Source organism: Mastigoproctus giganteus, chromosome 6 (genome assembly GCF_048544385.1).
Source record: "Mastigoproctus giganteus isolate SK-2022 chromosome 6, ASM4854438v1, whole genome shotgun sequence".
Lineage (NCBI taxonomy): Eukaryota > Metazoa > Arthropoda > Arachnida > Uropygi > Thelyphonidae > Mastigoproctus > Mastigoproctus giganteus.
This window is the reverse complement of record NC_143580.1, coordinates 164,791,568-164,818,940: the sequence shown is the minus strand read 5'-3', so window position 1 is coordinate 164,818,940 and position 27,373 is coordinate 164,791,568. Positions and strand designations below refer to the sequence as shown.

Below are 27,373 nucleotides of genomic sequence, written 5' to 3'. Positions count from 1 at the left end.
TGCATCCAGTCGACATTGGTGGACAGGCAAAAAAAGAGGGCAAGAAAGTGTTATAGGACAAATGACTCTGATGAGTACAATGAACAACTATACAGAGAAATAGAGAGGGTCAGTAAATCAGAATGTCTTATAATGGAGGATTTTAACTTCCCAGATATTGACTTGAACTTGTGAGTTAGTCACTCGCACACTAGCAAGGCTTTTGAGGATTTATTGGACAACTGTTTTCTACAGCAGAAGCATGTTCAAGAGGCAATCAGGGGGAGTAATAATCTTGATCTAATTATCAGCAGTGTTTATTCATGCATTAAGAATTTACAGATAAAGGAACCACTAGGTGACAGTGATCAGTTTACTGATGTGAGATTTACTTAAAGATGTAACTACCATTAGGGGTAAAGCAAAGAGTTTTTGCTTTTGTAAAGGTGACTACAGTGGTCTGAGAGATTTTTTAAATTCTATACAGTGGGACCAACTGATGATGTTACCAATAGCAAATTTTAAATGGGAAGTTTGCAGATGACACAAAGGTTGGAAGGGTTGTTAATGACAGTATGCTGCTGTAACAAGATCTAGAAAAGTTGGGTAGATGAAAAGATCAAACTATGAAAAGCAATATGAACCCTGAGAAATATACCAACCATGTGGTACTACACTCAGCGTAGTGGAGAATGAAAAAGAGCTGGGGATAATTGTTCAGTCAGATATGAAGTTTTCTGAGTAGTGCAAACAGGCTGCCAGAGCAGGTCATGGGGTGTTGTCAAGGATATCCAGGAATTTTACTAGCAGGGATAAGGAGGTGATTATCCCCTTGTATAAGGCAATGGTCAGGCCACACTTTGAGTACTGCATACAGATCTGGAGGCTTCATTTTAGGAAGGATGTAGAGTTGCTGAAACAGGTGCAGAGAAGGGGAACAAAGGGGTGTTCTTACAAAGGCTTAAGTTCTGCAAATTCCAGCGTCTGGAGCTAGGCACCTGCGAGGTTGTTGTTGTTTGTTAGTTGTTGGCACATCAACTTCTGTGGCCCTAATGCATCTCTCATAGTTTTGCATTTTCAAGTCTGGTATCTTGCAATAGTAGTTCGTATTAATGCCTGATTTTATTAGGTGATGAAGTTCAATTGTATTAATTTTTTTTTATATTGATTATACAAGCCTGTTACTCTGCGAGGTAATCTGATTGAAGTGTATAAGGCCTTGAATGGATTGAACAGGCTTAATGCTGATGGGATTCTTCCTCTTGCTCAGATTACAAACCTGAGAGGGCCTAAACTCAAATTGAGGAAAGACAGTTATCGAAAAGATATGCAGAAATTTGTCTTTAGACAGTGGGTAGTTGATTGCAGAAAAAAACTTCCATCTGTCATTGTGGAAGTTGATAGCTTAAATAAATTTAAGGAAGAAGTGGACAAATTTTTGGAGCAAATGGATGGGTGAAATGGAGTTGTTTTTTTTTTTGCTTATGCTGTATAAGCTTGCTTTCTTGCATCATATGCCTCTGCTAATGCTAATTCTATTAGTTTGACTATTCATTATGTTTTAGTAGTAATAAAAGGTTGGGAGGATATGTTGTTCATGAAGTAATGAAATTTTTGGATATGGCACACATACAGCAAGAATACACTCAGCTCCTTGACAATGCCCCCATATACACAAATTCCCTCCAATCACTATCTGGCACATTACATTACATTACATTTATTTACATATAAACAAATATACATAGATACAAACATTTCTATTTACAATCATCTGATTCTGTGTAATAAATTCTTTCTAATTATAAAGCTTCACTTACAAACTATGAAAAGCAATATGTATGAATATATGTAAATATTTGTAACATGTTTTGGGTGACTCCTAGGCATTAGCCAAACTCCACCTTTAAAAACTGTGCTAAAGAACAATACGGCTGTTTACAGACCTCTTTGTTGCCCCCAAAGGAGGTTGAAAGCAACACCTGGTCATCTGTTACCTCGTGCCCATTCCTAGGCACGTATATCCTGGCCAGGTAGTACTTAGTACTATCTAGTTCTTTCTGCCCAAACAGGTTGTCCATTGGAGACAGTGCAATACCAACACTGTTCAGGCACAGCAGAAATATTAATACCAATGGACAACTATCTGGCACTTATTATTTTCTGCGGGCTCCAGGATTTCCCCTATCCGCCGCAACTATCTGGCACTGCAGAAATAGTGAAATTATACACTAGCTAATCCAGATGACTCCTAGACAGTTACCTACAGGTTCAATCCAGTGGACTGTCTAGCGGCCAGTCTGTGCACACCATTTTAGAGCTGTACCTTTGAAATGTAAGGTAGATTGGATCTCGCCATGATGCCCATTATTAGCTCAAAAGATATGAATCAAACTGCATCATAGAAGAGATGGGGGGGGCTAAATATAACTTATAAAAAGGGCTGATTTTAAAAAGTATCAATGCTGAATCCATGAAGACTCAGATATTGTACTTAGAGGAGCAAGATTAATACACTTTCAAAATTCACTTCTTCAGCACTTATTCTGCCAATCCTGCTACTACTAATCATCTATGAAACACAAGTTTCAGAATAATCAAAATCTTCTACATTACATTTTGCTTAATTATTCTACACCTTTAAATTTTTTTACCTTTCACGGCTTTTTCGGTGAAGGAATGAAACAAAAGTAACCATTCTGGTAAGAATGGAAGCTGTCCCACTTAGAGGACAACCTTCATGTTTGAGAGACAACAAGAGAAAGCACTAGTCTGGATCCAATTATTACAGCTACTCTTCAAGAATTAAAAGTAGCCAAATAAAGGAACCACTAAATGGCCATGGCCATAATATATTGATGTGGAATCGAATCTACTTAAGATATAACTAATGATATAGGAAGAGAGAGAGAAAGAATTTTGCGAATTTTGCTTTCAAAAGAAGACTTCACTACACTGGTCACAAACAGTTTTTAAATTCTGTTCAGTGGAAACAAGAATATTTGCTGATGCTATCGAGCCAGTGTTAGGTGGATCAGAAAATTACTAGCTTTGTGGGGATACATGGTCTAATGGATTAACAGTAGCCACTGGCAGAGGTGAAAGTGATTCTTGCACTGCTTCTATTGGAATGAGCAGCAGCAGCTTGGAAAACAAGGTGCCAGCGATTTCAGAGACTGCTGGGAATTATTGTGGAACAAGTAAATACATGGGCTGTGTTAGAGTAACTAAGAATAAGAAAGGTGCATGTATACTTACACAAATGCTAGGAGTGAAGTAAATAAATTTGATGAATTTGAGGTGCTGGTCAAAACATCAAAGACAGATATTGTCGAGATATCAGAAACATGATGTCACACAGATATAAGGAATGCAGAATTGGAATTTGGGGAGAACAGTGTGTACAGGAAGGATAGATGGGATAGGAAGGGAGGAGGGGTTATGCTATTAGTTAAGAAACACGCAAAATCTAAAGAAGTGCATGCAGTTGACATGTGTGGACAGTGCAGTGTTGAGTCAGTTTGGTGTGACACTGGTTAAGCAAATTTGAGAGTAGGAGTATTGTTATAGGTCTAAAGACTCTGATGAGTATAATGGACAACTGTACAGACAAACAGAGTAGGCCAGTAAATCAGATTGTCTTATAATGGGGGATTTTAATTTCCCAGATATTGACTGGAACTTGTGGGTTGGTCATTCACACACTAGCAAGACTTTTGTAGATTTATTGGATGATTGTTTTCTACAGCAGAATTGTTCAGGAGGCAACCATATGGAGTAATACTCTTGATCAAATTATCAGTAGTGATTCTTAATGCATTAAGAATCTGCAGATAAAGGAGCCACTAGATGGCAGTGATCACAGTGTGCTGATGTGGGATTTACTCAAACAGATAACTACCATCAGGGGTAAAGGGAAGGGTTTTTGCTTTCGTAAAGATGACTACAGAGGTCTTAGACAGTTTTTAAAGTCTATACAGTGGGACCAACTGATGATGTTATCAACAGCAAATTCAAAATGGGACACATTCAAAGAATTAATCTTGGAAGCTACTAGGCTTTTCATACCAACCAAGAAATATTGTTCAAAGTTTAGGCCTAAATGGATATCATATGAACTAATGAGACATGTGGCAGAGAAGAAAAATGCACGGGACACATATAAATTAACAGGTGACAAAGAAGCCTATAAAATATATAAGCTGGTCTGTAATCAAGTCACAAAGGAGGCTAGACAGGCAAAGGCAGATTATGATAAATCTTTGGTCAAAGATGCAAAGAAAAACAGCAAAGAGTTGTTTACTTATGTAAACAACTCTTTGATTTGATGACTAAGATTGGTCCACTTGATATGAATGATTTGCCTGTTGATCAACCTGCTCAGGTAGCTAACAAACTGTATGAGTATTTTGCATCAACATTTACACATGAGAAGTTATTCAGGGAGGGAAATGTCAGAAGTGCATTACACTATAGTAGTGAGTTAAATGACTTTTTAATAAATGAGAGCAAAGTGGAGGTAAAATTGTTGAAGATAAGCATAAAAAAGGCACCTGAGATGGATGGGAACTATCCAGTTATATTAAAGGAGGGGGCAAAGGAAATAAGCAAACCCTTAGCCATAATTATGAGATCTTGCTTGGACTCAGGTGTGGTACTCGTGGACTGGAGATGTGCAAATGTGACTCCAAATTCACAAAGGAGGATCAAATTGTGACACAAGGAATTATAGACCCATTAGTTTAAGTTCTGTTCCTGGGAAATTAATGGAGGTACTGGTTAAAGAAGCACTGTAGGATCACCTAGACAACACTTCGGTTATAGATCAGACACAGCATGGGTATGTTAAGGGGAAGTTTTGTCTGGCCAATCTAATTGGATACTATGATGTGGTCACAAAGGAACTGAATGTAAAAAAATAATTTTGATATCATACACTTGGATCTTAGGAAAGCTTTTGATACTGTTGCATATGGAAGACTACTGTACAAATTGGAGCAGTATGGCATTAAGGGCAAAACACTATGATGGATAGAGGGATGGTTGAGTGGGAGAAGACAGAGCGTGGTAATCAATGGACACTGCTCTTCGTGGACTAATGTTATTAGTGGAGTCCTCAGGTTCAGTGTTGGGTCCATTGTTGCTTTCTGTATTTATTAATGATATTGATGAAGGTATATCAGGCTTAGAACGTATTCTAGGGAACTAGAATACGTTTTTGTAATGATAAAGGAAAAATATTGTTTGATTTGCAATGCTTCCTTGGCTATACCCAAAAAAGGAAATATTTAGAAAGGTACTTCAACACACTCCATGGTAAATACCAATCGGATTTTCCGCGTAACAGTGACCTTAGAAAAATAAATTAAAAGAACTTATATCCAGATTATTCGCACAACAAAATTTCTTCATGACACCTAATTTACAATCTAAAGCAGTAACTGTAGCATCATTTAAAGTGAGTCATCTTCTTGCAAAAAAATACGCAAACCATTTTCTGATGGTCAATTCATCAAAGATGCCTTTTTGGAAATTTTAAGAACAAAAATGAAATTAAAAGTGCTCTTCAAGATCTGCAGTTATCTCAAAATACTGTGATGCAACGCATCGAAAAAACGAGTAAAAATGTGATTTTTATAATTGCTTGATCATATTACTAATTGTTTGTCCTTTTCTTTACAACTGGATGAATCTACAGATATCAATGATACAGCTCAATTGCACGTTTTTATTCATATGGTTTTCGATGATTCTGCCACTAGAGAAGAACTGCTGGATATGTTTTCTTTAAAAGAAAGAACTAGAGGTCTTGATTTATTTAACGCATCTTAACGGATTCATCGCATTGTGCCAAAAGGATAATGAATTCCCAGATTTTTTGAGTTACCACTGTATCATCCACCAACAAGTGTTAGCCAGCAAAAGATTAAATACTAAAAGTGTTATGGTCATACATAGCTTTCAAAATCGTGAATTCCATCAGAGAACAATCTCTTCAAAGGAGAATTTTCAAAATGCAACTTGATGAAGACGAACCAGATCTGATATTACACACATATGTGAGGTGGCTGAGTCGGAGTAAGTTTCTACAGAGATTTTGAAATTTGTTGATCAAAGGCTCTCTATCTTGTAGCTGCTGATGATTATCAGCAACTACAAGAAACAGTGGTTGTGCGATCTGAATTTGGAATTACAAGGAATAAATAAAAATGTGGGTGACATGATTATTAATATTTCTGCATATAAATATCAATTTTTGGCAATGGCTAAGGAACTTAAAAAAAAAAAAAAAAAACACGATCATTTTGCAAATATGCAAGATCATTTGCAAAAATGAATTGTAATTGAGCCTAACTCAGCTTTGTTCTTGAATTTAATAGTGAGAAATATGTTTCTGAAATTGAGAAAGTTGTGGACAGTGGATGATTTTGAAACCAGATTCAGTGATTTTAAAACAATCGAAGACATTGTTCAATATGTTTTTTATCCATTTAATGTCGACTTGGATACGAAACAAATTGCAGAAAAAAATCACTGAGATTTACCATATGGAGAAAATATTACATTGCGAAACGATATCTTCTTAAAAGCCAGATCATCAGAAAAAGACTTTTGGAATATGCTTGCCGAGAAAAGTACCCAAATGTAAAAAAATGCAGTGAACTTTTAAATTCCTGTTTTGGTTCCACATATCTATGTGAATCGACCTTTTTTTATTTGAAACAATCAAAGACGAAAAATCGCTCTACTCTTACAGACTTGCACAGAAGATTCTTTACAGTTGGCCACAGTTTATCCCCGATTTTGAATGGCAGATGAAACAAACTTCACATAAATTTAAAATTTAAATATGTATGATTTTAAAATAAGAATTCTGAATTGTATTTAATTTTAAAATTTACAAACAACATTTTTCAATGTGTTGATTAACTTTTTACCCATTTGCAATGCAATTCTTGAGATGGTAGATCACGGCACATTTTGAAGGAAAAAAGTAGATCGCATCACAAATTAAGTTGGCCACCCCTGATATAGATGATACTTGGAGGTTTTTGTGTAGTTTTGTAGCAGTGTAATCAGAATCAGGAGAGGCCTATGAACTATAATTTATTATAGCAATAATGCAAATGTATTTTAATAACATGACTGACATGTAGTATGTAACAATCTAAAAGAGTGTAGTTTCTACTTATGTTAAATAAGAGAAATTAGCATAGCATAATTCTTTTTGATCTCTTAGTTTCATGTGTTGTTTTAAATTAAATTTAAACTAACCTCACGCCTTAGACTAGAGCAGCAAAGAAGGGCTCAAAGTAACAGGAATGTTTTGATTCAGGGAAGAACTTTAGAAGGCAGCTTTCCTATAAATCAGGATTAAGTTGTGTGTGTTACTTGTGCTCATTTTGTGTCGATTGCAAAGAGTATGAGGCAGATAAGCATAAACTCTGTGTTGTGATGAGGTTATATGAGGGCTTCGTGAATAGGGTTGATGCACATGAAGGATTAAAAGAGATATATACATCAATCACCCAGCCTTCCAGCTCAATGCATCAGCCCATGCTCTAGCATAAGACAACATAAAAAAATCCTCTCCACAGCGGAGATCCTTAGTTTCACAAGAAGTAGCTATAGCCGATGACTTGATTGTCAGAGAAATGGGAAATATATTGTGTAAAAAGGACAGGTGAAATTGGACCATGGCATACCCATCAGTGGTTAAAAGCAGACAATGGCATACAGCAGCTATCACCTTCCAAGGGCACAAAAGGTGGTATTGCTTTTCATGTTTGCACTAATGATATTAAGAGCAGGAAAACTCAGGGAGTACACGATGACAGCCTTGGCAATTTATTTGGCCCTACAGAGACTGTGCAAGGCTCATGGGGTAGAATTTTATCAGTGGAGTTTGTGATTGTTAACAGGAGAGACTTTCTACAGGAATGGGATTTACTTAAATAGAATGGGAAAGCAAGAATATTTTCTGATGCAATCAAGGCGGGATAGAATTTTATCAGTGGAGTTTGTGATTGTTAACAGGAGAGACTTTCTACAGGAATGGGATTTACTTAAATAGAACAGGAAAGCAAGAATATTTTCTGATGCACTCAAGGCAGTGTTAGGTCGGTTGGAAAACTGCTAGAATGGGGGAGTTAAACAGACTAATAGATATATAGTAGTGTAGGCAAGAGGTGAACATGATTCTTACACTGCTTTTATTAGAAAAAGCAGCAGCCTGGAAAGCAAAGTGTCAGGGATTCCAAGACCTGCTTAGTGTCCTTGTGAACATGCAATTAAAAAATTGCCATGTTAGGGTTACTAAGGATAAACAGTTGCACATATACTTCTATGTACACTAATGCTAGGAGCATAGTGAATAAATTTAATAAATGTGAAGTATTGATCAAATCATCAAATGCAGACATTGTGGAGATATCAGAGACATGGTATCACTCGGATATAAGGAATCCAGAATTTGAGTATGGGTACAGAAAAGGTAGACAGGAAATGTGTACAGAAAAGGTAGACAGGAAAGGATGGTTGAAGGGTTATGCTCTTAGTTAAGAAACACATAAAATCTAAGGCAGTGCATCGATTGGATATGGGTGGCCAGTGTAACGTAGAGTCATTGAAGTGTGACATAAGCACTTGGAAAACAAAAATGATGATGGTAGTTGTGGATTTATTGGATGATTGTTTCTACACCAGCATGTTAGAGAGGCAACAAAAGGAAGCAATATTCATCTAATTTATCGACAGCAATTGTTCATGTATTAAGAATCTGCAGGTAAAATATCTACAGGGTGACAGTGAACACAGACAGTGTACCGATGTGAGATTTGCTTAAAGACTGGACATATAGAAATCCAGCAATTATTATTTCTTTTTCCATATAATTTGCATCCATATTGTGATTCCCTTTATCCCTGACATTACTGTAAGGGATAAAGGGAAGGGATTTTGCTTTCATAAGGTTGACTAGAGCAGTCTCAGACAGTTTTTAAATTCTGTGTGGGGAACAAACCAAATAATGAAGTAACTAACAGCAAACTTTAAATGCAAACTATTCAGAGATGTTATCATAAAAGCTACTAGGCTTATTATACCAACTAAGAGGTGCATTTCAAGTTTTAGACCTAAATGGACATTACATTATCTGATAAGACTGCGGCAGAGAAGAAAATTGCATGGGATGAACATAAATTATTAGGCAATAGATGCCTACAGTAGATATAAACTAGTCTGCAATCAAGTTACAAAGGAGAAGTAATGTAAATTACGGGGTCGAGGTCTCTGGCAAAGAAAAGTAGCAAAGCTTTCTTTGCTTAAGAAAACACTAGAAGGAAGGTGGTGAATCACACTGGTAAACTTGATATGAATGGTTTAAGTGTTGATGATCCTACTGACATTTCAGTCAAACCACAATGAATAGCATTAGCATAGGCATTTGATGCAAGAAAGCAAGCTTATGCAGCATCAGCCAAAAAAAAATAAAATAATAAAATAAATATATAAATAAAAAAAAACCACTTCCACTTCACCCCTCTGTTCGTTCGAAATACCTGTCCAGCTGAGCCTTAAACTTATTTAGGCTATCAACTTCCACGACAAGGGGTGGAAGTCTGTTCCACCAACCAACCACCCGCTGGCTAAAGGAAAATTTCCGCACCTCTATCCTACATCTGTCTTTTCTCAATTTGAATTTATGCCCTCTCAGGTGATTATCCTGAGCAAGAGGAAGAATCCCATCAGCATTGAACATGCTCAAACCATTCAAGGCTTTATACACCTCGCTGATGCCTAGTCTCCAGACACTGTAATTTGCAAAACTTAAGCCTTTCTTCACAAGAGCACCCCTTTGTTCCATTCACTAATCTTGTGCCCTTCTCTGTACTCATTCCAGCAGCTCTACATCCTTCTTGAAATGAGGCCTCCAGGCCTGTATACAGTACTCTAGGTGTGGCCTGACCATTGCCTTCTACAAGGAAATAATCACCTCCTTATCCCTGATAGAAAAATTCCTATATATCACTGACAATACACCATGAGCTACCCTTGCAGCCCATCTGCACTACTCAGAGAACTTCATATCTGCCTGCACAACCACCCCCAGGTCCCTTTCATTCTCTACCACTTTCAGTGTAGTACCACAGAGTTGATACGTTGCTCTGGGGTTGCTATTTCCCATATGTAGTACTTTACATTTGTCAATGTTAAACTTCATTTGCCACCTCTCAGCTCATCTGCTCAACCTTTCCAGATCCTGTTGCAGCAGCATAGTGTCAGTAGAGTCCTAGACAACCCTGCCAACCTTCGTAACGTCTGCAAACGTGGACATTAAGCTTGATATACCATCATCAATATCATTTATAAATACAGAAAACAATAATGGACCCAATACTGAACCCTGAGGGACTCCACTAATAACATTAGTCCACAATGAGCAGTGTCCATTGATTACCACTCTCTGTCGTCTCCACCTCAACCACCCCTTTATCCATAGCAGCAATTTGTCTTCAATGCCACACTGCTCCAATTTGTGCAACAGTCTTCCATGTGCAACAGTATCAAAAGCCTTTCTAAGATCCAAGTATATAATATCAAAGTTATTCCCTGCATCCAGTTCTTTTGTGACTACATCATAGTATCCAGTCAAATTGGTCAGGCAAGACTTCCCCTTAACAAAAACATGCTGTGTCCGAGCTATAACTGAAGTCTTGTCTAGATGATCCTGCAGTGATTCTTTTAACCAGTGCCTCCATTAATTTTCCGGGAACAGAAGTTAAACTCACAGGTCTATAATTCCTTGTATCAGACTTTGATCCTCCTTTGTGAATTGGGGTCACATTTGCACATCTCCAGTCCATGGGTACTCCCCTGAGTCCAAGGAAGCTCTCATAATTATGGCTAAGGGTTTGCTTACTTCCTTTGCTGCCTCCTTTAATATAACTGGATAGATCCCATCCACCCCAGGTGCCTTTCTTGTGTTTATTTTCAACAATTTCTCCTCTACTTTACTCTCAGTTATTACAAGATTCTCTAGCTTACTGCCAGAGTTGAATATGCCTCTGGCATTCCCCTCACTGAATAACTCCTCATGTGTGAATGTTGATGCAAAATATTCATTTAGTTTGTTAGCTACCTGAGCAGGATCATCAACAGTTGACCCATCGATATCAAGTGGACCAATCCGATTCATTCCCTTCCTTCTAGAGTTTACATAAGTAAAGAACTCTTTGCTGTTTTTCTTTGCATTCCTTGCCAAAGATATCCCGTAATCTGCCTTCGCCTGCCTAACCGCCTTTGTAACTTGGTTACAGATCAACTTGTATCTATCATAGGCTTCTGTGTCACGTGTTAATTTGTATGTATCCCATGCATTTTTCTTCTCTGCCATATGTCTCATTAGTTCATCTGACATCCATTAAGGCCTAAACCTTGAACAATATTTCTTAGTTGGTATGTAAAGCCTAGTAGCTTCCTAGATAAGTTCTTTGAATGCTTCCCATCTTGAATTTGCTGTTGGTAACATCATCAGTTGGTCCCACTGTATAGAATTTAAATACTGTCTCAGTCCATCGTAGTCGCCTTTACGAAAGCAATAACCCTTCCCTTTACCCCTAATGGTAGTTACCTCTTTGAGTAAATCCCACTTCAGCACACTGTGATTACTGCCACCTAGTGGTTCATTTATCTGCAGATTCTTAATGCATGAAGAATCACTACTGATAATCAAATCAAGAGTATTACTCCCTCTAGTTGCCTCCCGAACATGCTGATGTAGAAAACAATAATCCAATAAATCCACAAAAGCCTTGCTAGTGTGTGAGTGACCAGCCCCCAAATTCCAGTCAATATCTGGGAAATTAAAATCCCCCATTATAAGACTCTCTGATTTACTGGCCCACTCTATTTCCCTGTACAGTTTCTTATTATACTCATCAGAGTCATTAGGCCTACAGCACACTCCTACTCTCAATTTTGATCTCCCAATGCTTATGTCACACCAAACTGACTCGACACTGCACTGTCCAGCGATGTCGACTGGCTTCAATTCCTTGGATTTTATGTGTTTCTTAACTAATAGCATAACCACTCCTCCCTTCCTATCCTGTCTATCCTTTCTGTAGACATTGTACTCCCCAAATTCCAGTTCTGCATTCCTTATATCTGTGTGACACCACGTCTCTGAAATCCCAACAATATCTGCCTTTGATGTTTTGAGCAATATCTCAAATTCATTAAATTTATTTACTGAACTCCTAGCATTGGTGTACACGCAAGTATACATGCACCTGTTCTTTTTCTTAGTTACCCTAACACAACCCATGTGTTTACTTGTACCCCAATGATTCCCAGCAGTCTCTGAAATATCCTGCATCTTATTTTCCAGGCTGCTGCTCATTCCAATAAAAGCAGTGCAAGAATCACTTTCACCTCTGTCAGTGGCTACTGTTAATCTATTAGTCCTTGTATCCCCCCCCAAACTAGCAGTTTTCTGACCCACCTAACACTGCCTCGATAGCATCAGCAAACATTCTTGCACCCTTTCTATTTAAGTGTATCCCATCCCTGTAGAAGCAGTCTCTCCTGTTAATAAATACAGACCAGGCTGAAAAAAATTCTACCCCTTGAGCCTTGCACAATCTTTCCAGGGCCGAATTGATCGACAGGGCTCTCATCATATACTCCCTCCTATCGTGTCTGGGCAGAATTGCAGACATTTCAAATTCAACCCTAATTCATGGCTTTTTTTCAACAGTGACCTGTTAAGTAATTCCGCCGGTCTCCTACTCTTAATATCATTAGTGCCAATGTGTACAACTATATCACCTTTTGTGCCCTTAAAAGATGATATCCGCTCTACATCGTCATCAACCTTTGCCCCTGGCAGACATTTTGAATGTACATTCATACATGAGGAATTTTTTAGGGACGGAGAAGCGAAAAGTGAATAATTCTGCCAGGGATCTGAATGAATTTGTGATAACTGATGGGAAGGCGGAGGAGAAATTGTTGAAGCTAAATGTAAAAGAGACACCTAGAGTGAATGGGATCTATCCATTTACATTAAAAGACGCAGCAAAGGAGGTAAGAAAACCTTTAGCCAGATTTATGAGAGTATCCCTGAATTCAGGAGAAGTCCACATATAGATTGGAGATGTGCAAATGTATCATCAATTCATAAAGGGGGAATCAAAGGGTGATATGAGTAATTACAGACCTATTAGCTTGACTTCTGTTTCAAGTAAAATAATGGAGTCGCTGGTTAAAGAATTAATAAAGGATCATCTAGAACAGTGGTTGCCAACCGCTTTTTTACTCGTGAACCCCTTTCAATGTAATATTTTCTATCGCGAACCCCTTTCAACATAATATTTTTAATGCGAAACACTAAGCCTATATTCTCTGAAATTGTATAATTTTTCTGAATTTTTATTAAAAAATATTTCCAACACTACGTTTTTATAAGCGACATTGCGTAATAATAAAAATTATTATTAAGTATTATTTATACTTTGTAAAGCATTTAATATTCAGTCCAAACTAGATTTCAAACAGGCTAAGAGTAGAAAACATGCTTTTTGTCCAAATGGTAGCCGAGCATTCTGGTCTTTTGCCAAAGCTATAGGCCACAATTTTTGCCCATCTCTGTTCCCACCTCTGTCAAAACCAGATGGTTCTGTTGCCACATCAGCCAAAGATAAAACTGACCTGCTAGCATCCTATTTTTCTTCCAACTCGTGTATTGATGATCTTGGTATATCACCTCAAACCATTCCCAGTACACTCCATTCAATGCCTCCTGTGGTCTTCCGTCAAAAGGATATAAGAAAGATTTTGATGAATCTGATAAGAAAGCTCCAGGTCCTGATGGTATTTCTTCACTTGTTCTCAAAACCTGTGCCCCTGACTTACTCCTATTCTTTGCCACCTTTTTTCACTTTCTTATTCCAAAGGTGTTTTTTCTTCTTCTTGGAAATTTGCTCATATCCAGCCAGTTCCTAAAAAGGGTGACAAATCCCTTCCATTCAATTATCATCCCATTGTGATTACTTCTACTCTTTCTAAAGTAATGGAGAAATCAATTAACCTAATGCTAAAGTAATGGAGAAATCAATTAACCACCAACTCCTAAACTATCTGGAAATCTTTCATCTGATCAACAATTGCCAGTATAGATTCCGTCAGTGTCGTTACACTGGTGATATTCTGGCTCAAAATCTTTCTTATATCCTTTTGACGGAAGACCACAGGAGGCATTGAATGGAGTGTACTGGGAATGGTTTGAGGTGATATACCAAGATCATCAATACACGAGTTGGAAGAAAAATAGGATGCTAGCAGGTCAGTTTTATCTTTGGCTGATGTGGCAACAGAACCATCTGGTTTTGACAGAGGTGGGAACAGAGATGGGCAGAGATGGGTGCGGACGAAGCTCCTTGAAGCTCTTGGAACAGAGAAGTTTTTCCTGATTTATTAGCTTAAATTGTCATATTAACTTATTTTCTAGAGTAGCTTTATATTCCTAGTTACGATACTTAGTTTAAAGTTTAACTTAGACAGAGATTTTGTAGGTGTTACTTAGTATCGGTAACGGTATCAAATCCACGTGTTACAAATTGAACGAGAGGTCTTTTTTTTTTAACCAAATTTAGTCAATTTATTAACCAATTGTTATATCAAATTCTCTTCTATAAGTAGATTATAGACCTAGTCAGTATCCTTAGTTTATTCTAAATTGAGATAGCGAGATTTGGAAGCTAATCGATACTTACGAGTCCGTAGAAGTACCGTTCGAGAATTCCCGCCATTTTTACACAATAGCATAAGCTTAGTGTAGTACAGTGCATAATATAATATTGTCAATTAATCAGTAAATCTATTAATCTTGATAAACTTTATTGTCAATTAAATTGTATTTTTAACTCTATATATATATAACAACTTAATCGTAACAAATAATTAATACATAACTATAGTGGTACACGTGATACGGAAGTTGTACAAAGGGAACTCGTAGAAAACACTAGATACCGAAAAAAAAAATATAACATAACTGTTTTGGGATATAACTTAAGGATTTAATTTTTGTTTTGAAATTTTATTGAATTAAATCGGAATCATGACTCTGACCAGAGCAGCAGAGCAAAAGGCTCAAGCTAATGGGAGTGCTGTGGTTCAGGAGAGAATTGAGGGGGGCAGTTGCCCTCTCAATCACAGTCTTTTAAACTGCACTGTTTGCTTGATGTTTGCGGAGCAGTCTGATACTGCCAAGGGGGATGTCTTTGTGTGTGCACGATGTAAGGAGTGCAAGGAAATCAGGCGACAACTCAGCGTTGTTATGGGCCTTTATGAGAGCTTGAAGGACAGGGTGGATGCCCTCAAAGGAAATAAATTGAGGGGCCCATCAAGCTCTCAGCTGCCCACATCAACGCCAGAGGTTGCACTTGGTCATCGGCCAACACAGAGGCAGCCCCCTAGGGCAACAACTAGTAGTTGTTGGTGACTCTATTGTCAGGGAAAACGGGGAACATGCTTTGTAAAAAGGATAGGTGGAATAGGACCAGGGTATGTCTGCCAGGGGCAAAGGTTGATGACGTTGTAGAGTGGATATCATCTTTTAAGGGCACAAAAGGTGATATAGTTGTACACGTTGGCACTAATGATATTTAGAGTAGGAGACCGGCGGAATTACTTAGCAAGGACAGGTCACTGTTGAAAAAAAGCCGTGAATTAGGGTTGAATTTGAAAGTGTCTGCAATTCTGCCCAGACACGATAGGAGGGAGTATATGATGAGAGCCTTGTCGATCAATTCGGCCCTGGAGGGATTGTGCAAGGCTCAAGTGGTAGAATTTTTTTCTACCACTTGAAAGGGTGGAAGAATTTTTGCTGATGCTGTCGAGGCAGTGTTAGGTGGGTTGGAAAACTGCTAGTTGGGGGGGATACAAGGACTAATAGATTAACAGTAGCCACTGGCAGAGGTGGAAGTGATTCTTGCACTGCTTCTATTGAAATGAGCAGAAGCCTGAAAAACAAGATGCAGAATATTTCAGAGACTGCTGGGAGTCATTGCGGTACAAGTAAACACATGGGTTGTGATAGGGTAGCTAAGAATAGAAACTTGCGTGTACACCAATGCTAGGAGTTTGGTAAATAAATTTGATGAATTTGAGGTATTGCTCAAAACATCAAAGGCAGATATTGTTGGCATATATCAGAGACGTGGTGTCACACAGATATAAGTAATGCGGAACTGGAATTTGGGGAATACAATGTGTATAGAAAGGATAGACAGGACAGGAGGGGAGGAGGGGTTATGCTATTAGTTAAGAAATACATAAAGTCCAAAGAAGTGAAGCCAGTCGACATCGATGGACAGGGCAGTGTCGAGTCAGTTTGGTGTGACATAAGCATAGGGAAATCAAAATTGAGAGTAGGAGTGTGCTATAGGCCTAAATGACTCTGATGAGTATAATAAGATATTGTACAGGGAAATAGAGTGGGCCAGTAAATCAGAGAGTCTTATAATTGGGGATTTTAATTTCCCAGATATTGACTGGAATTTGTGGGTTGGTCACTCGCACACTAACAAGGCTTTTGTGGATTTATTGGATGAGTTTTCTACATCAGCATGTTCGTGAGGCAACAAGAGGGAGCAATACTCTTGATCTGATTATCAGTAGTGATTCTTCATGCATTAAGAATCTGCAGATAAATGAACCACTAAGTGGCAGTGATCACAGTGTGTTGAAGTGGGATTTACTCAAGGAGGTAACTACCATCAGAGGTAAAGGGAAGTGTTTTTGTTTTCGTAAAGGCGACTATGATGGTCTGAGACAGTATTTAAATTCTATAGAGTGGGACCAACTGATGATGTTACCAACAGCAAACTCAAAATGGGAAGCATTCAAGGAACTAATCTTGGAGGCTACCAGGCTTTACATACCAACTAAGAAATATTGTTCAAGGTTTAGGCCTAAATGGTTGTCAGATAAACTAATGAGACATGTGGCAGAGAAGAAAAATGCATGGGATACATACAAATTAATGGGTGACATGGAAGCCTATGATAGATATAAGTTGGTCTGTAACCAAGTCACAAAGGAGATTAGGCAGGCAAAGGCAGACTACGAAAAATCCTTGGCAAAGGATGCAAAGAAAAACAGAAAAGAGTTCTTTACATATTTAAACTCAAGAAGGAAAGGGATGAATCAGATTGGTCCACTGGATATTGACGGTTCAACAGTTGAGGATCCTTCTCAGGTGGCTAACAATCTAAACGAGTATTTTGCATCTACATTCACGCATGAGGAGTTATTCAGGAAGGAGAATGATGTAGGTAAAGTTAACATTGGCAGTGAGCTGGATGATTTTGTAATAACAGAGGAAAGTGGAGGAGAGATTGTTGAGGATAAACATAAAAAAGGCACCTGGGGTGGATGGGATCTATCCAGTTATATTAAAGGAGGCAGCAAAGGAAGTAAGCAAACCCCTAGCCATAATTATGAGAGCTTCTTTGGACTCAGGGGAGGTACCCATAGACTGGAGATGTGCAAATGTAACCCCAATTCACAAAGGAGGATCAAAGGCTGACACAAGTAATTATAGACCTGTTAGTTTAACTTCTGTTCCAGGTAAATTAATGGAGGCACTGGTTAAAGAAGCACTGCAGGATCATCTAGACAAGAATTCAGTTATAGCTCAGACGCAGCATGGTTTTGTTAAGGGCAGGTCTTGCCTGACCAATTTGACTGGATACGATGATGTAGTCACAAAAGAACTGGATGCAGGGAATAACTTTGATATTATATATTTGGATCTTAGAAAGGCTTTTGATACTGTTGCACATGGAAGACTGCTGCACAAACTGGAGCAGTGTGGCATTGGAGGCAAATTGCTGCTATGGATAAGGGGATGGTTGTGTGGCAGAAGACAGAGAGTGGTAATCAATGGACACTGCTCACCATGGACTAATGTTATTAGTGGAGTTCCTCAGGGTTCAGTGTTGGGTCCGTTGTTGTTTTCGGTGTTTATGAATGATATTGATGATGGGATATCAAGTTTAATGTCCAAGTTTGCAGATGATACAAAGGTTGGCAGGGTTGTTAAGGACACTACTGACGCTATGCTGCTGCAACAGGATCTGGAAAGGTTGAACATATGGGCTGAGAGGTGGCAAATGAAGTTTAACATTGACAAATGTAAAGTACTACATATTGGAAACAGTAACCCCAGGGCAACGTATCAACTCTGCGGTACTACACTGACCGTGGTGGAGAATGAAAAGGACCTGGGGGTAATTGGGCAGGCAGATATGAAGTTCTCTGAGCAGTGCAGACGAGCTGCAAGAGTAGCTCATGGTGTCTTGTCAGTGATATACAGGAATTTTTCTAGCAGGGATAAGGAGGTGATTATTCCCTTGTATAAGGCAATGGTTAGGCCACATCTTGAGTACTGTATACAGGTCTGGAGACCTCATTTCAAGAAGGTTGTAGAGCTGCTGGAACGGGTACAGAGAAGGGCAACAAGATCAGTGAATGGAACAAAGGGTTGCTCTTACGAAGAAAGGCTTAAGTTTTGCAAATTACAGAGTCTGGAGACTAGGCACCGGCGAGGTGATCTGATAGAGGTGTATAAGGCTTTGAATGGTTTGAGCATGCTCAATGCCAATGGGATTCTTCATCTTGCTCAGAATAATCACCTCAGAGGGCATAAATTCAAATCGAGGAAGGACGGATGTCGGATAGATGTGCGGAAATTTGCCTTTGGCCAGCGGGTGGTTGGTTGGTGGAACCGACTTCCATCACTTGTTGTTGAAGTTGATAGCCTAAACAAATTTAAAGCTCAACTGGACAGGTATTTCGAAGGAACGGAGGGGTGAAATTGGAGTGGTGTGTGTGTTTTTTTTTTTTTTTTTGCTGATGCTGAATAAGCTTGCTTTCTTGCATCATATGCCTCTACTAATCCTAATGCTAAAGTAATGGAGAAATCAATTAACCACCAACTCCTAAACTATCTGGAAATCTTTCATCTGATCAACAATTGCCAGTATAGATTCCGTCAGTGTCGTTACACTGGTGATATTCTGGCTTACACTGCCTTACCATTAATATCTGGACACCCCTCGACGGATGGGAAAATAGGCCCTATGCATGCAACACGTCACAGAACCTGCTATAAATATGCACACTGGGCTTTGAACAGACAATTGATAAAGTGGGCAGGCAAGATGACAGGTTCAACAGAATTACCTCAATATTTCAACAGAATTGATCACCTCAACAAATGCTAGATGCCGATTAACATGGTGTACGGAGCACGAATCCTGGACTGAAGAGCAGTGGAAAACAGTCCTATAGACAGACGAGTCAAGGTTCACAATCTACCAGTCTGATAGCCATTCCTGGGTATGGTGAATGCCAGGGGAGCAGTTGCTTCCTGACTGTATCCTCCCTACAATGAAGTTTGGTGGAGGCAATGTCATGGTATGGGGGCTCCTTTCATGGTTTTGGCTTGGGCCCATTAGTCATTATCGACAAAACCATGTATGCTGTGGACAAGTATGCACTTCCAACATTATGGCAATACTTCGGGGAAGGCCCATACCTGTATCAGCAAGACAACGCGCCATGCCATACTGCTCGAGTTGTAAAGATTGGTTTGAGGAATGGATGTGGAAAAGATGTACTGGCCAGCCCAGAGTCTTAATCTGAACCCTATTGAGCACCTTTGGGATGTACTGGATCGTCGGGTAAGTGCACATCGAGATTGCCCAAAGAACAAGGCCGAACTGGTAGCTGTATTAAAGGCCAAGTGGAGGAACATATCACCTGACATTTATAAAAAGCTGGTTGAGAGTATGCCGCGAGGATTGAAGGCCATCATAAAAGCAAAAGGTTTCAGCACAAAATATTTAATGACACAATAAAAGCTGGAGTACAGATATTAATGGTAGGGCAGTGTATGTTGCCCATTTATGGACAAATTTAATGGAAAGGTTTGGTGATACTCAAGCCATTGCTCTTGACTTTTCAAAGGCTTTTGATTGTGTTTGGCATAAAGGTCTTCTAAATAAGCTTCCATCCTTTGGTTTGCCACTGTTCTTTGTAATTGGGTATCCAGTTTTCTCTCTGACCTCACTATGGGTGATAGCAGACGGCTCTCTGTCTTCTAACTTCTCCATTAATGCTGGTGTTCCCCAACATTCAGTTCTTTCTCCCACTATTTTCCTCTTGTATATATTAATGACTTTCTTCTATTGACCAGAAATATCTATCCATAGTTTTGCTGACGATAGCACATTGCATTTCATCTTCCAGTTTGAGAAAACTTGCCCTACTGAAACAGCTTCAATTTATCGAGCATCCACTGCCAAATCCTTAAATGCTAATCTCCAGGTAATTCTCTAGTGGGGCAAAGATAACTTAATTTCAATCCTTCTAAAACTCAGTCATGTCTTATATTTCACAAAAAGGATTCTTTTGCTCCTATGCTTATCTCTGATTTCTAGGCAAGATCTTGGGGATTACCCTGACTTCTAACCTCTTTTGGCATAAAGCACATTACAAATATTGCATTCTCTGCATCTAAAAAACTGGGTTTTCTTTTCCATTCTCGGCATTACTCTTCTTCCAAACAGTCGTTGACTCTGTAGAAATTGCAAATCTGGCCTACCATGGAATATTGTTCCCACATCTGGGGTGGTACCCCCAAAATCTAGAAGCCTCTCTCAGGCTTCTAGATTCCATTCAAAAGAGGGCAGTTAGGTTAATTAATGTCTCATCTCTAACAGTCTCTCTCCACTCTAACAGAGTCTCTCCACAAATTTCTGTTTCTGCTGCCTTTTCTATAGATACTTGCATGGGCACTGTTCTTCTGAATTGGCTTCTATAATCCCCGCTCTCTCTTTCAAAGAAGTCCGAACACATGCCGCAACCAGTCAACATCCTTTTACTGTCCAAGTTCAAACTCAGAACCAACTTTTCTTCTTACTCGTTTATTCATTCATCTTCTGTTTACTGCAACAACCTTCCTTCTTACATATTTCCAGAAAATTACAATCTACAAAAGTTCAGGTCTAATGTCAACAAGTATCTTCTTTCATCCTTTCAATCTTCAACCCATGCATAGTACTAAGTACTATATGTTCAAAAGGGGAAAAAAAAAAAAAGTGTACCTATACATAACAATGGGCCTTGAGAATGAAAAAAAAGTTAGTATGGAAAACATATTTATTTAACATATACTATAAGATAGTAAACTAATTATAAGCAATTGTGGGATATGTAGTTTCTTTCTTTGGATTCTTTACTTTTTATATAATTTTATTTTACTTTATTGTTTATTATTAGTTATATTTTGTAGTTTACAATAATATACCTAATCTAAGCAGATGCCATTACAGAATTTTTAGTGCAAACCTTCTGGAACACTTTCGCAAACCTCCAGGGGTTTGGAAACCACCAGTTGAGAACCGCTGATCTAGAGAAATCCAGTTACTGCAATCTCAGCATGAATTTTTAAGGGGCATCTTGTCTGACCAATCTTATTGGATATTGTGACACAGTAACAAAGGAACTGGATGAAAAAATAATAATTTTCACATCATATACATAGATTTCAGAAAAGCTTGAAATGCAACTCATTGCTTATATTAACTACTTGTACTTTTTTTCTCTTCATTATTTTATTTATTCTTAAATGTAACATTACCAAAATGATTCTGTCAATATAAGCTTTGGTAACTTTGATGTTCCTAAGTTTCTTGCTTCCAAATACTGACCAATGGTCCAAAGGATTAAAAGAATAAAATCATATAGTTAATAATTAAATAAAAACATTAAACACATAAAGATACTGGTAAAAAGTTGGTGGGTGCGCTATCAGTGCAATCTCTGTTTATCTATGCTCAGATTTCAACTATTTCCTCTGTGGCTAGATTTATTGTCTAAAAATTGGAAAAAATCCCAAAACTAGCACTCATCATGTCTGAGTTTGCTGATCATCACACCTGAAGGAACAATAATGAGGCCAGCACTAAACCCTGCAAGACCACACTCAGTTCTATTCCATGAAGGACACTTAACTTACCACTTAACCACCCTTCACCATATATAGTAATAACTTGCCCAACTTTCACAGTATTCTGACAGTTGTGGTACACTTTTACAAAATTATAAAGAATCATTCTTTGAATCTAGTTTCCTTTAGAATAACTTCATAATAGATAATTAGATTGGTCAAATATGATCCCCCTTCCAAATCTATATTATGATTCTCTTATAGCTCCATTCCTATCAGGAGAGCTTGTAATACTTCTTTAACGAATGATGGGCTCCATCATTTTTCCTGGCAGAGAGGTCAAACTTGCCATCTATATTTACATTTATTATTTTTTTGTTATTTGATTTTTTTTTTAGGAGCATTAGCAACTAAGGCCATATTGCTCTGGGATATGCGGTGGTCATTTCGTGACCTTTCCGCATCCTTCGTATTTGGTGGTGACGGGCTCGAACCCCGGTCTAATCAAGAAGCGTGTGCTACGCACTGCTGCTCCTTCCCACCTGGCTACGGAGGCGCCTATATTTACATACTTCATCCTGCAAACCATCTTCATGGACAAGTGAGATATTTGCACTTTTCCAATTTATTGGGCCCCCATCTCAGTCCAAGGATTCTCCCATTATTATAGCATTATTATAACTGGATAGGATCCTAAAATAACAGGTGACAATTTTACTTTCAGCCTCCTTTCAGTTATCATAAAATCATTTATTTTTGCTCATTTTAATTTTTTTGCCTTGCACATAACAGTGATAAGTTCTCTGATGAGTACTGTAATTCTTTATTTTATTTTGAGTTAAATTAATTTTTTGGTAAAATTTTTTTCAAAATATAAAATACTTCAAACTTCAAAATATAATTTAATGATGAAAATGGCCTACTTATTGCACTCATCTAGCAATTAGAATTACCTAAGGGTCAAATTTTTTAGTTCAAACTAGCTTATGACCTTCCTCCAGATGAAAAAGGAGGCAATGGAAAATTTGGTTGCACTAGTTGCTGTGGAGCCAAAATATATAACAGCATACAAGTTATTATTACAAGATGATTAAATTAAAACTTTTTTTACCACGTGAACATACTACTGAAACTACAGAAAGCTTTCTGTTTGCAAAGAACTACTGTTGCCTGTGTGCAAACAAAAAATAAAATAAGGCTATTATTATTATTATTGCTCATATTATTTTTCCCTGATTTGGGGGGGGGGTTCTATCCCATGACAGGTATTGCTACCAAGTACATGGTTCTACCAAGTTCTATCCCATGACAGGTATTGCTACCAAGTATACGGTGGTTTGTTATGGCTGGTGTTACAGTTGGTCAAGGAACTCTCTGACACAGGTTCAGGATTGTGACTTTCTGGAGTTCCTTGTAGGTGTTCTCTGGGAGACCTAATGTTGCTAAGCTGTTATGTAGAGTCTTTGGCACCATATCGGTGTTTGACACGATGATCAGGATGGTCATTACTAGTTGCATATGCCACATCTCTTTGATCTCCAGTCTTAGGTCCATGCACGTCTGGATTTTCTCCTCATGGGTTTTCTGAAGGTTGTCAGTGTTGGGCACTGCTATATCAATCAGACAGGTAGCCTTCTTGTCAATAAGGTTTATGTCCGGTCTGTTGTGTGGGATTACCTTGTCTATTATTATGGCGTGGTCCCAGTACAGCTTGTGGGCTGAGGTCTCTAGTACTGCCTGGGGTTCAAACTTGTAATATGGTACACTTTATTTTATCAACTGGTATTTCCTTGCTAGCTTCTGATGTATTATCCTGGCTATCTGGTTGTGTCTATGAGTGTACTCAGTCTGGGTGATCACATTGCATCCTGCGGTGATATGTTGCTATTATTAATTAATAGTATTTACCTAGACTATATATATTAATTAATCTTATTAAATTATATCTAACAGTAATATAATTAAATAAGATTGATATTATTAATTGAATTAATAATTAACGAAATTAAATAATTAACTGTACTTTCGACAATATGTTCATGTGGTGTTCAATTTTTAATTTAACTAACCAGAACAGACAAACTTTCTTCTTTATATGTGAGATTACAGAACACAGTGACAAACACTCAGGCTATGCCACTATAAATTTATGCTACCAAATAAAGACTACCACTTTTTCTTTTTGGTAAGAAAGGAGGACTTTTACCCCCCCCCCCCCCCAAAAAAAATACTGCAAGTTCTTTTCATTAAAGATCAGGAAATACAGGAAAAACTATACATTAAAATGAGATGAAAATCAAAGGTGTTCATGGTACATATAAATGATAAAGATGTGTACAAGAAGAGTGAGAGAAGCAATGTTAAAACAATGGTCAGAGAAAGATTTTAGAATTATTTTACTCACCTTCCTTATAGTTGTCCAATCCTCTAAAATATCATTCTCATGTAGCATATATACAATATATGGACTTAGTAACTGTTAAGAAATATAAAGTAACATATAGAACAGTAAAAAATTAACACATCATATTTAATATAGTATAGCAATCTTTATATTTTTCACAAAGTAATACAAAAATTGCAGATAATACAAGTATTATCTAAGCATATTGAATTTTGTGGTGACAATTGTAATACTACTTTTGGTGGACATAAGAGGCAAGGTTCAAATAATGTATTTTCAAATTTTAAAATTAAAATTAATGAAAATATGACTGGAATTGGCTATCCAGTCCACATTCTAACCAACACAGATCATCATTATTGCAATTTTTCTTTACCAATGGACAAAATTCCTTTAATTTATACAAGCTACAACTTTTTCCATGTACTCTATTTGTGCAGAATTGAAAGATTTCTGTGACTTTTTTGGATACTGAACTTAAACTGCTATTGTACCATTTGAAAACCAAATAGTTATCCCTATTTCCTGCAACTGATTGGCTATTACAGATATTTGAACCATTAAAAATCACATATTTATCATCTGAGTATGTACCAAAAATGTTAAAATTTTTCAAGGTAGAATTCAGAATCACAAAGTTACATACGTATATAATTATGCTGGTAAGTAACTACATTATGTATCAAAATTAAACTTAAAATGTCAATTAAAACTTTGAATCTATTAATCCGATGGCCCTGGGCTGCTTTTGTATCTTTAGTCGATTTTGGGTTGTACTTTGGCCCGCTTCCTAGTAAACTAAAAGGGGTTTTACTTTAACATCCCCCTGCAGCATTACCACTCAATAATAAAGTCAACCGATCCTTCACTGCTTTGAAGCCTGGCATATTTTTTCTTCTTTCAATATGAAACTTCTTTAGGCATTTGTTTCCAAAAAAAGTCCTATTTCATCTACGTTAAAAACTTGAGAAGTATAACACCTCTCTTCAATAATTTTAAGAAGTTCTTTTTTGAAAGTTTCAGCCCCCCCTCTTGATCTGCACTTACGGCTTCTCCCTGAATTTTAAATCTATCGAACCAGCCTTTACTAGCTTTTTTTAAGGTAAGCTTTCTTCAAATCATCAATAGGCTAATCGCTTTTTATTTAATAATATTCAACTTAACTGAATTGTGCGTTGGATATTATCTTCAATAAAATTATTTAGAAGTCTGTCCATTTCATTATAATAGCTGGCCTAGCCATAACCAACTTAGCTGCGTGCAGTGGAACAGCTGTCTTTCCTGCTGCTAAAATTAATTCTTTATTTTTTATAATTGTTCTTACAGTTGAATCTGCCAGTCCTAAATGATTGCACACATCCACTTGTCATTGAATAGAATCTATTTGCTTCAAAACGTATAATTTAATTTTCAAATTCAGTCTTTTCTTACCTTTGTACCACATCCAGATGTTGTTGCTTTTTAATTCTTATCCGCCATCATTCATCTTCGAAAATGTAACTGCATTGCATTAATTATTATACAATGTTCAAGTAAACTGTCCACTACCTAACACTGCACTGAGTGATGACTAGACTTAGGATAAATGCATATAACGCAAATATTACAAGCAATATACTTGATCATATTTTTTTTTTTTTTAATGTTGATCTCGGAACTACGTAACAAGCCAGTACTGCAATTAAATTAGTGTAGAAGAAAATTTCACTGAGCGTGGGAAAATTTCGCAGGTCAGCATGGAAAACTTTTTAATGCTGCTTTGCTATTCATTTTCAAGCTATTGACTACATCAGATCAAACATTTTCATTAAACATGCCAAAAATTTAATCTGTATGCTGGTAAAAGAGCATTATAGTGATTTGTGACAGCATTAGAGTGAAATATGGGTTATAATATAAGAACAGCTTTAGAGCGAATCAGTGTAGAGCAAACCACGTTATAACGAGGGCCTGCTATATAAGAGTGCAAGAAAATATTTGCAAATATAGCTAGATAAGTGGAATAGGACCACCGGGGTATGTATGCCTGGGGCATACATACCCTGGTCCTATTCCACCTATCCTTTTTATAAAGCATATTCCCTTTTCTCTAACAATTAAGTCACTAACAACAGCTACCTCCTGTGGGAACAGCGAGATTCTCTGTGGAGAATCTCGTTCTGCCTCATTGTCTGAGTGTAATCTCTGGCATTGTGCTAGGCAGCTGAGTTCTTGAAGGGTCCCTCTCTTTAATTGCTCCAAGGGAATCCACCTTAAAAAACCTTAAGCCCTCAATATAAGCCCATCAGATTGAGACATGGTACCTAAGATCCTCACACTCTGTACATCAAAAGCACACAAAGACAACTCGATAGTTGTCTTTGTGTGCTTTTGGACAACTATGTACTATGGACAACTCGATAAAAGGGCAGCAACAAATAGGACAAGTGTAATTAAATATTTAATTGAATATTAAATTAAATATTTATCTGTCAAAAAATAAAAATAAATAAATAAAGCAACTCCATGTGATATTATAATCGTCAACATTCAAAACTTAAAGTTCACAAAAGTTTCAGCTAAATGAAAATTCACTGCCTCATTTCCAGGGTTGCAACATTCTTGCAGTTTTACCACTCATTTCTCATTCATAAAGCATACATGGAAATTGTTCCAGATAAGTGAGCTAAATTCTAGTCCTCTGTTCCTTTTCTCACAACATAATGTAATGGTTTACTTTTCCAAAGCAGTTTTGCATTTGACGGAAAGAATGTCGCTTACCTTCTGAAGAACTGAAATTACTACACAATAAATTCCTTTTATAAAGAAATGTATAAATGAGAGAGAGAGAGAGAGAGAGAGTGTGTGAGTGTAAGTGTGAGTAGCCTAAGTACTGCTTGAAAGTCTGGACCCCTCTCTCTCTCTCTCTGTCTCTCTCTTTTTTTTTTTTTTTTTTAAGCTCTGAAATAAACTGTTTTGACACTTGT

General features: G+C 37.6%; 1 protein-coding gene across 3 annotated transcripts in view; it reads right to left on the bottom strand.

Moving 5' to 3' along the window:
• Window positions 1–27,373, bottom strand: part of Brms1 (breast cancer metastasis-suppressor 1-like protein) — a 279,251-nt gene that overhangs the window by 118,835 nt on the left and 133,043 nt on the right. For all 3 annotated transcript variants that reach the window (XM_090375460.1, XM_090375459.1, XM_090375461.1), the window contains exon 7: window positions 24,408–24,472. In XM_090375460.1, coding sequence (XP_090231586.1) covers window positions 24,408–24,472 — 65 coding nt within the window. The remainder of the gene's footprint in view (window positions 1–24,407; window positions 24,473–27,373) is intronic.